The sequence below is a fragment of the Chenopodium quinoa genome, unplaced genomic scaffold, assembly GCF_001683475.1.
Source record: "Chenopodium quinoa cultivar QQ74 unplaced genomic scaffold, ASM168347v1, whole genome shotgun sequence".
NCBI lineage: Eukaryota > Viridiplantae > Streptophyta > Magnoliopsida > Caryophyllales > Amaranthaceae > Chenopodium > Chenopodium quinoa.
Window position 1 is genome coordinate 1,122,703 of NW_018742903.1, and position 11,527 is coordinate 1,134,229.

General features: G+C 41.3%; 1 protein-coding gene across 1 annotated transcript; it reads right to left on the minus strand.

The window, feature by feature from the left end:
• Positions 1–7,933: 7,933 nt before the first annotated feature.
• Positions 7,934–10,504, minus strand: LOC110727259. The gene is made up of 3 exons (XM_021906826.1): positions 10,390–10,504; positions 8,751–8,848; positions 7,934–8,487 (listed from the first exon to the last, which is right to left on the minus strand). Exons 1-3 carry the CDS (start codon positions 10,502–10,504, stop codon positions 8,005–8,007), a joined length of 696 nt encoding a protein of 231 aa, XP_021762518.1. The 3' UTR covers positions 7,934–8,004.
• Between the last annotated feature and the right edge of the window lie 1,023 nt (positions 10,505–11,527).

An 11,527-nucleotide genomic window follows, 5' to 3' on the forward strand; every position in this document is an offset into this window, starting at 1 on the left:
AAGATCATCTCAGACGGACTTAAGAAGAAGATTGAACGAGCAGGCGGCCTATGGGCAGATGAACTACCACATGTTCTTTGGGCCATTAGGACGACTGAAAAAGGGTCGACTAGAGAAACTCCATTCCTCCTAGCTTATGGTGCAGAAGCTGTTCTCCCAATTGAACACTTTGAGCCAACTCTTCGGGTAATGTTGTATAACGAAGAGGCAAACTGGGAGTCCATGCGCCTGACATTGGACTCACTCCCAAAAAAGAGGGGCAATGCAGCCCTGCGCCATGAAATCTACCGCCTGAGAATGACAAGGTCATACAATAAAAGAGTGCATAGTCGTCCACTTAGAGTGGGTGACTTTGTTCTTAGAAAAATGGAAGCAGTCGGTAGGGCTAATGAGTCAGGAAAGTTAACTCCCAACTGGGAAGGACCCTACCGAATTTATGAAGAGGTTCGAGACGGTACCTACCGCCTGGAAACACCAGATGGCCAACCCTTGCCTCGAACCTGGAATGTAGATAATCTCAAAAAGTATTATTTTTGAATGATGTAAATAGCCGAGAGCTACTAATAAAAGTTAGCTATTTCAATTCATCTATTTTGTACTAAGCGGGGCATGCCAACTGGTAAAACAGTCGGCTACTCTCCATACTTTTCAAATACGCATTCAATTTAGAGGGGCATGCCGCCTGTACCTATACAATCGGCTACTCTCCCATCCTTAGTTCACCATGAGCTACCTAAGGCCTATGGCCGAAATGATCAGACCAGGCGCCTAGTCAACTGATCCAACTTTTAAAAACTAATCCGACCTGTCCCAACATTATAGCAGGCGTCCGGCGGCATCCATTAGGATGAAATTCGTCGCAGAGAGCAGCTCCCTTTTGGGTGGAACATTGTTCTATAAACTAATTACACGGCACCTATACGACTGTCCACAAAGACAACCACGTAGCCGTTTTTGAGACAAGGAAACTCTATCACTGATCCAACTAGTGTTAGCAGTTAACATCCGCGTCGGATAACCAACTGTATTACTTGGGATAAGTACATCCGGTACCTCTTGAGTTAATAGCCAACCAACATTGGCGAATCAAGGGATCCAGCCGGCCTCCACCGCCTGGTACCTCTACTACTTAAGCAGGAGTGACGACAACTAAGTAACGCCAAAGTAAACTTATAGTCACTCCCTCAAACTTGGTTTGAAACCTAAAAGGTTTTTGAATAGACCGCCTGTTTCTTAAACAGGAGCATTCAAACCCCTGTTCCTACTAAGTTACCGCTTCTTGAGTAAATAACCAACAAAATTGGTGAACCAAGGGTCCAGCCGGCCTGCGCCGCTTGGTATCTCTACTAATCAAGCATAGAAATGACGAGTGAGTAACCCCAAAGATTACCCATAATCACTCTCTCATACTTAGCCAGGATTCAAAAGGTATGACGAGTCTGCCTGCCTAAAGGCGAACCAGAGCTCTCGTATCCCGACCCTGCTAAGATGATTTATTTTCAAACCAAACATGTTTAAAAAGCTGGTTCACAGGTCGACTGCTTTTTGGCAAGCAAGGACTCAAGAACTATTTCTATTTTCACTAACAGGCGGACTAGTTATAAGCAGCCTGTTCCTTTATAACTCATTTCAAGTTAAACAAACCTAACGTATTACCTAAAAAATGGTCGACTGATTACCTAACCTGGAACTAAGACAACCAGTCGTCCAGGGGCATAAGCAGCCCTTACATTGTACTTGTTCGCAACTGTTGGCTTACAAAACAGTCGGTATGACATGCAAGCGGATATCAAGGATCCTCGACACTTAGCAAAAAAATTCGAAAACAAAGCAAAATTCAAAATTCAATAACCAAGCTAGGACGACCAAAAAGATGGTCGTCGAATTCACATAAACAGCCGGCCATAAAGACCGGCAAAATATTCAAGACCCCGCCCCCCCGGCCGGGTAAAGAGATACAAAAATGAACGGCACGCAGGCCGAAGAAAAGTTAAAGATATAAAAGCTTTAAGATTGAGGCAGGGTTTCAGTATTGGTTGTCGCCTGATCAGCAAGGGACGCCTGGTTCTGAGATGCATCAGGGACAACTTCCTTAGATGCATCTGCCACAATCGGCCGCAGGGCCACCTCCTCCACTTCCTCTTCTGAACTGGACTCGGTCGCCTCGTCCTCCTCAGCCGCCTGCCTCATGATCTGTTGGTTGTACTTTTCAGTATAAGCGTTGAATTTTTTCTCCCAGGCGGCATAGTGAGCTTTTGGGAAGAGGGTTGTCCAAGTCATCATCATAATTTGGGCCGATTCCTCCATCACGGCTTGAGCTAAAGCCATATTTTCAGCCTCGGCCTTCACATTAAGATCTTTTGAGATGGCCGCCTCTTGCTTCTCTAAGCGCTCCTTGAGTGTATCAAGAGACGTCTGCAAACCTTCAGCCTTGTAGGCAATGTTTTTAAGGGGCCGCAACTCATCGTTGAGGCTCTTGACCTTCGCCTCCAGCTCATTATTCTTCTTTTTGGCCGCCTCCAACTCAGTCCGGATGGTGGAAGTGGCCTGCGCCTGATAATAAAGAATATCAGTTGTCAAAATTTCATTTTGGGCAATCTGAAACATTTCCTTATCAACGTCAGAGGCGGCCATAGCTTTCGCAGCCTTTACCTCTTTGTTCTTGGCGTTGATCGGCCTCCGGAGGCCGTGTACTCGCAGCATGGTCTGGAAAAGGGGAAAACAGACGTCAGATTTAAGAATAACAGGCGGCACGAAAAGTCAGCACTTTAAAAATATTCCAAGTCTACCTCAGAAAGGAGACCCATGATGTCGTCTAGGTCAAGGGTGTCGACTCCCTTGACCGCATCCCTCTCCTCTTGAGGGACGACCTTAATCATGGACTTGGCCATTTGGACCAAGTCCGGTTCTGAAGGACCGTCTGCATCAAAAACAAAGAGAAACATCAGAAACATGAAGAAAGCAATGAAAAAATAAGCCAAGTCAAGCAAAGCAGTCTATACTTCTCGGCGGCCGGTTCAGAGTAAGTGGTGGGTTCCCCACACTTTGTGGGGTGACCGGCTGCTTGTCAGCCAACTGTTTCCTGGCAGATCCAGGCGTACTCCCACCAGTCGTCTTCCGAACCTTTGAGTCCGGTTGGTGGGAGGATGAGGGTTTGGAAGTGCCCGCCTGCGAAAAAGACGAGTGGTCAATACTTATTAAAAACAGCTTTTCAAGACAAGGGCTAAGGCTTGAAACTCACAATGGGCGTCTCCTTGGCTGGAGAGTCAGAAGAGGTCCACTTCTGTTGCATAATAGAGGCTCGCAGCATAGCAGCCGCCTTTTTGGATGTAGAGATTTGATCCATAGCTTCAGCTACAAAACAAGAACCACAAGAGTTAGAAATTTTTTTTTTGAAAACAAATCAAAAGAGGGGTGCATATATTCAAGTGGTCGGCTACCTCTGGAGGACCGACTGCTAAGACCAAAAGCGGCCAGGAAAAACTCGTCATAGAGCCATTGTAACTCTGGGACGCAGTTTAGGGGCACCTGCTCTCGTACCCCAGTAGTAGAGTTTTCCCTAATCTCTACTTTAAAAAGCCCTCGGTCCAGGATCTCTTCCCTGGCCTTGAGGGGAACAAGCGGCATGCTGCGACCGCCTGCTAGAAGAGGCGGATCCTTGTTCCACCTATTGTAGCGTTTGTTCAGCAGGCGCTCGGGGCTGGAAATGATGAGGAAGGTGTTTTTCTAATCCTTCCATTTATTTTCTTTGCCCTTGGTCATAAGATAGCCCTTATGACTCGTTATTTGGTACCAGCCGATACCGCTTGCCTTGGGGTCCGGTTGAGGTAGTTCATATGGGCGAACGCCTCAAAATTAGGCTCCGCCCCGTGCATTTCACATCCGGCTACATAGCCAAGGATGTTGAACCAGGAGTTTAGGGCTAATTGCCAAAGCCCCACCTCGTATCCATCAAGGATTTGCTGAACGGCCGGATGCAATGGGAATCGCAATCCAGCTTTGATGGCCGCCTCGTAACAGCCAAAATAGGCGTCCCCATAGCTAGATCCCTCTGGCCAGACGACTGTGTCCTCACCATCCGGCACGAATAGTTGGATTCCGGGACTTACGAAAAGTTTGAAGTACCGCAGGGCAGTCGGCACCCCTAGTCCTAGACTCATCCGTCCCCGGTGACCAGCTGATTGCTAACCTAGGCCGTGCCGGATGCTTTTGAGGTCTCATTTTCAAAAAGAAAGAAAGTGTAAAAGAAAAAAGAATAAAGGAACAGACGGTTACCTAAAACTTAAGTTCTGAAGATCTTGTTGAAGTAGGCACCTAGTAAAACATTCGTCCTGGTAGGTCAGAAGTTGCAAAGTGTCAGAGCTCAAGTTCAGGGGTCCGAGAGTTCTCTTGAAAAAGTTCGCAAATGTGAACAAAAGACTTGGTCAACATGCCTTTATATAAGGCAAAAGAGAATACGAAGAGTCACCTCCAAATTCAAAAAATGAGCGGGAAAAATGCTCGGCCCGTCAAAAGGCGACACCTGTAGCAGGTCGTCGCCTGTTACAGGCCGACACCTGTCACAGGTGACATGTGAACAGTCACGTGCCACCTATGAGGGGCAAATGATTAGGGGATTTTTCCCTACCAATCACCGTCTGACAAGTGGACCAATCAGGTTCTGCCATGTGTACGCCACGTAGGCCAATAGGAGCCTGCCATGTGTCAGGCGTTAATCTGTCCACCAAGGACCAGTTGTGTCACGACACGTGTCCTCCCCCATGCCAAATGGGAAAGTCGGCAACCTAGGCCCACAGTCTTGTGGGAGTCCAATCAGCCCTAGGTTGACCTAAACCTAGGACTGGCACGCATCCCAAGACATATAATTATTCCAATTAATCCTCATTAAAGAGGATTACGTCAATTAATTACTCTCACCTAGAGAAAACACTTTACCTTTTTCCGCATTTATTACTCCTAAAGCAAGTACTAACTTGATCGTCGGAGACAGAGCTCCCACCAACCGGAGTCTCCGTTGTTTTGTAGGTACAGGCGCACGGTTCCAGTCTTGGAATTGTAACTCTCCCGCAGGACATCAGAAAACCCCGAAACAGATAGTTTAGTTAGACAAAGTATAAATACAACTTATCGTTAAATTATTATATTTTATTTTTCATGAAATCTTGTTAGATCTCAAATGAGACAAACATTTGTAAATGGATGGGTACATAAAAACACTCGACATAATGGTATAAAACCATTTTAAACAACGATTCCAACTCCACCCTATATGTTTCCTAGGCTTTCTATAACCTTGACTAGCCTTTGGCTCAATATTAAGGTGACATGTTGCATGTGTGGTTTGTATTTTTATATATTACAGATAGATAGCAACATCAGGTGATCGAGCATAATTATATTCAAATTATCAAATATATAAAATACAATTAACATAAAATACAACTACTATATTCATTGTTCAACCATTATATCTAACCTTAAAAAAAAAAATCATTGTTCTATCTTTTACAATAAGGCATTAAGGCATAAGTTAAGACTTGAAACTTTTGGGAGGCTCATTACTAGTGAAATAGGAGGGAGCCCCCATTGATCTTATTGATAAACATTCTTTGTTTATTATAGGCGTCATTTGAAGCGCGCCTATTTAAGCATGTTGTGAATATGCTTGGCAATTATAGGAAGCGGTAGGGGTGTTTGCGCCTTTGCGGTGCGGTTTGGATCCTAAACCGCACCAAACCGCAAAATTGTGGTTTGTAATTTTTTCAAACCGCACCGCAAAATGCGATTTGGTGCGGTGAGGTTTGCGATTTAACCATACCTTTTTAAAATTATAATTATACTTTTTAAAACAAAACTTTTATTTTATTTTGTAATTATTAATTTATAATTTAAAGGATATTTTGGATTTTAACACCTTACAAAAGGCTGAAAATGTTTTTTAACACCCCCCAAAAAAAAACTTTTATTTTAACACCTCCCAAAAATATAAAAGTTGGAAGTTAACACCAGTTAACGATTTCCGTCACGGAAATTTAACGTGGGTCCCACAAATTGGCTTGAACTTCAATTTTCACCCAGCAAAACACGAAACTTCTTTCTTCATTGAATTCGCAGCAACCTTCTGCATTGAATTCTTTCTGAACCTTCATTGATTTCGCTTTTGAACCAAAGGAGATCTTGGCTGAGAAGTGGAGTGTAGGGTGGTGTCAACGTTGGAGAAGATAAGCTCAGGAGGGTTTCTTCATCATCTTCTTCAACTACAAAAGTGCGAAAGCCGCTTGAAATTCACAGAAAATAAGGTAAAATTGCTCTCCTTTGATAGCAATTTCGTCAATTACTGGTGCTTCATTGCTGTAAACCTTGCAATAATTGGGTAATTAGGGTAAATTTTGGGACCACAGTAGGAAAGCCTTGATAAATCAATTTCTGTAACTGACTATGCGACTTAGGTTAATTGGATTTCGTAATTGAAAGTAGAGATTAATTAAGGTGGTTTATTGTTAATTAAACTAGCAAGTGTGGTTTGTTGATTAATTTATGTTACTGAGCACCTACATTGGCTTGTATATGTTTATTTTCAATTTTTTTATGTGTTTGTTTGTGTGGCTGTGATGGATTTGTTTATTCGTATTGTGCATGTATAGTTACATGGCTTTTAATATGTTTTATATGTTTTTCACTGGTGGGTAGATAATGGGTGACAAGGATAGTTTGGTTGACATCTGCCTTAGAGTGGGAGGTGCTTTTGTCCCTAAAAGAGTAACCAAAAACAGGCAGCTGCTGTGTTGGTGTGGTGGTTGGTGTTACTGGAAGAGGAAGGTTCAAGTATCTAAGTTGGATGTGCATTTGATTAGAACAGCTGCAATTCATGGTTTTGTTAATGGTGATATGGATGTGCCTATGCATTACAGCTGTTGGTATAGGCAGAAGGGGAAAACCTTTAACACTGGGAAAAGGGAACTAGTTAACAGTGAAGAGGTTAAGGGCCTTTTGGAGACAGTAAATGAAGAGGGGTATGTTGAGGTTTTTGTAACAACAGAAGCTCCTAGTCAGCCCATACAAGAGGCCCAACCCAATCCTGCAAAGACAAAAAAAAAGGATAAGAAGGTAGAAAGTTCAAATACATCGACTATTAGGAGGAGCCCTAGGTTTAAGAAGACAGAAACTGAACAAAGGGAGGAGAGTCCACCTAGGAAAGCCTCAGCTAATGCTAAAGTGTTGAGGTTTGATGAAGAAAAGGATGATGGATGTGAAGGATCTGGTTATTCAAGTTCAGATTTGAGTGATGAGGGACAAGATTGGGAACCTGGTGAAGAAGAATTTGATGAAGGGGATGAGGAATGGTATATTGAAGGGTCAAAGGAGATCTTGGCCAAAGTGAACAAGAGCCTTAGGAAAGGTTTGGAGAGTGCAGTAGATGACAGCCACAGTCTTCCTCAGCTAAGCATTCCTCAGCTCAGCCATCCTCTAGTCAGCCATCCTCAGCTCAGCCTTCCTCAAGTCAGCCTGCCTCAAGCCAACCAAAAAGAAAGACAAGGTCTTCCTCAAGTCAGCCTACAACAGCCACAGGTGTTGTAACAAGGGCCAGGCTGCAATCCCTCAACAACCTTACTCAGTGATGTACTCATGCTGGATATCAAACATTATGTCTGTTGAACAATTTCAAACTTTTATTATGTACTCATGACTGGTTATGTAACTTGCTAGTTTTTTAGTGGCTTCCCTTAACAAATTTGAACAATTAGATATTGAATTGTAATGGTTGCATGGCTTTGATTGCCATTGAAACATGTTGAAGTAAGGTTCTTTTGTCAACCTGTACTTGAACTATCTTAGTGTTTCACATATTTCCCATGTTTTAATGTTTCACATGTTTAAATAGGTTGATTAAAAGACAAGGCATAAATAGGAACTTAGACAAGGCATAAATAGGTTGATTAAAAGACATATTTATAACACTTCAAGTCATTACAAGAAATTATAACTACTTAATACAGCTTACTATTACACACCCCTAGCCATTAGGAAAATTACACCCATTGACAAACCTATACAAATGGCCATGCCCACCCAACCAAAACAGCTGATTGAAGACACCTTCCCTTCATTGCACTCCCTGTTCATTCTCTTCCTGTCAGCGTTCAAGGCCTTGCATCTCATCTTCAAATTATCAACTTCATTAAGTAGGCACCTCCTTTGGCCACTGATTTCATCAACTTCCCTTTTCAATTCATTAACTTCACCCTTTAGCAGCTTCTTATCCAACAACAGGTTGTTGATAACCCCTGTTTGCCAATCTGTTCCATCAGGTTGATCAACCCATTCGAAAGCTTTGCAACCCCTTGTTTCTGTTATTGGGTCATAAAACTTACATGATATGAACTTCCTGCCTGGATTCTCCCTTGTCCAGCTAGTGAGCTTGGCCATTGGCACACCACACTTACATTTTCTGGCCTCAGGAGGGGAAGAGCTAACAAACGACATAATCTGCATCAATTTTAGATCGACAGTCACATTTACAGATTTGTACACTGACGAATTAACATTGACAGCAACAAAATTCATTTTTAATTTCATAATACGAAAAGCCCCAAATTCAATTTCTGACGAACCCTAATTTCGCAATTGGGCATTTAGATGCGTACATAACATAATCCAACCATTAATCTGAGTACGAAACAATTGCAAATAATAATTGAAGAGAATTTAAACCATAATTACCAAACAACCGAACAATTGACCGCACTCACCTGTTTCAGCAGCTTCAATCTGTTCCTCTTCTCAAAAATCGTGGAAGAATCGTGAAAGAATTGTTTCAAGTATCGTGCAACAATGCAATGTGCTGCTGCTATTCAATAAGAACAACGATTTCGTTCATTGGGGGAGAATCGTGCAAGAATGGTTCTTATATATCGTGCAAGAATCGTGGAAGAATGGTTCTTATATACAGATCTTTTAAAAATATATCCGTTGGGGTGGGCCCCACTAACAGTTCTGTTAACGGAAGATGGATTTTGGTGTTAACTTCCAACTTTTATATTTTTGGGAGGTGTTAAAATAAAAGTTTTTTTTTGGGGGTGTTAAAAAACATTTTCAGCCTTTTGTAAGGTGTTAAAATCCAAAATATCCTAATTTAAATATTAAATTCTTTTTTTTAACCTTTAATTAACTAATAGTCAAAGATTAGCTCATATATTTTAGTTCTTTTATATTTTTTTTTAATAAAAATATAGTATAAAAACCGCAAATCACATTAGAGTGCGGTTTGCAGTGCGGTTTAGTCTAAATATTTTTTGAAACCGCACCAAATCGCAAACCTCGGTTTGGTCATTTTAAAAAACCACACCTCAATTTTCAAACCGCAAATCACAAAATTGCGGTTTGGTGCGGTCTAAAGCGCACTCTATACAGCCCTAGGAAGTGGGAATTGACATTATACGATTAGGGACAAGGAAAGTAGGCAGCCGCCAACAAGTTTTTAAGAAACTTGTAAATCATTCACAGATCATTAAAAGGCAACCACGATGAAGGGACAACGATAGACAATAACGATTGACCAGTGAAGGTTACACCTTACACCTCATTCATAATCCATGAGATTACTAACTCCATATGATTCAGAACCATGAAAGGAGGATCGGGGATGATGGTACGAAGTGAGTCATGGAGTTACATTCGCCTGTATTGGCCTTTACTCATTTCTTATTGTGAAAAGTATTCCTGCAATCTCAAAGGCACATACACAAACAAAGATTCAATTTGCTTCAAATTAAATTAAGCTAAATTGGTTGAATATTAATGCAACACATAATTCTAAATATTTGTGACCACTTGATTAAATAACAAGATTAAAAGGAACCTAAACCAGTTTAACAGTTTTCCAAATTATCTTATTAGGCGTTATATTCAATTACATATTCCCTTTAAACATGCAATATGGTGATCAATAAATATAATAGAATAAACAATAATATTGGAAGCAATTCAACCACTTTATCGTTAGTTAAATCATCAATAATGAACCTAAAGATGATACTATTTTTTTTTTTTTTGACAACAGCAAATTTAAACTATTACAAACTACTAATAGTTCACCACAACACTTAGATGAGGTAAACTAGCTCTTACAAACCAACATAAACAAATACAAAAACTTAAAAACTTCCCGTTTGAAGGATCTCGGTTGCTTGAAACCAAAATCACTTGTCTTGGATCATACTTCTGAAGAGTCTTCGCAAGAACTAGTAGAGCAGTTAGTTAAGAGGACGGAGTAATTATTGTTGTTGAAGAGCAAAAAACATAGGACTAGGATTAACGACAAAAGGGTTGGTAAAAAGAAGGTGTCAAGGCCACATCGGGTGAAAAGAGTCGCAACTTGTGACTCAGTACCGTAAATAGGTACTCTTTGTCTCTCCTCAAGAAGAGAGACTTTTGATGACATGCTATGAACCCCCAAACTTTGCATCTGGGGAGCCGCCTTCAGTGCAACGATTTGAGAAACCATTACTAAGTTTAAATGAGAATTAACTGAATTAACCATAGTCAATTCTCCAAAATCTTCCAATAGTTGAAATCGAAAGAAAACACGAACAAAGACCAAATAACACCAACCAACTCCTTACCAAACACCACTGTTTCTAAACAAAAATAAGAGTTCACCACCATCAACCTAGAACCAAACAAGGCATTATAGTACCTTGTAACCCCTATGACAGAAACTAACACAAAACAATACTCCCACAACAACACTCCTTTACCATTTATAACCTCAACTACCAAAATAATTAAGCTCCACACATGGTTAGAGTCTAAACAACACCTAAAAACAACCTCATGGAGATCCAGCAAACCAAAGAACAGAAAGAGAAAACCAACTAAGAAAGAGGCCATCACTAACCAAGGCCACAAAGAACTAACACAGAGCAACCTGTGAAACACCTTAAAGAAGCTAAGAAAAGTAGAATGAAAATACCTCACCCTGAAACACAAATAGGACAACGACCGATCTTGTAGCCCAATGCAAGAACTCGCCCCACCTCGACCGAACTTCGGCACAGGAGAGAGAAAACTCTAACCCTAACTTCACCTATACCGTCGGGGTAATCTTTACCGATACCCTTTCAACGGCGGCGTTAAGGCTAGCCTTGACTTCTTGTTTTGTCAGTAACACTAACACAATCGTACTTCTCATTGTTTAAAAACTACCTGAAAATTGAAGCCCTTCCAAGGTCGGATCTGCTTTTTCTTTGCGCTGAGGATTAAACGACGACTCTCACAAAAAAAGGAAAAAAAAGTGAAAAGGGAGGAAACTCGTCAGAGAAACGGCTGCGGCGCCGGATCTCCAGCAAGCACCTAGGTTTATGGGAAGGGGTGTGTTTTAGAGGAAAGAGAAGAGAGCGTTTTCGAGGAGAGAGTAAATTGTATTGAACATTAAACATGATACTAGCAATATAAATAAAAATAAGTAATTAAATTAATTAATTACTCACATAACTTGCGCTCCCTTAAATTGCTACATCATGAATAA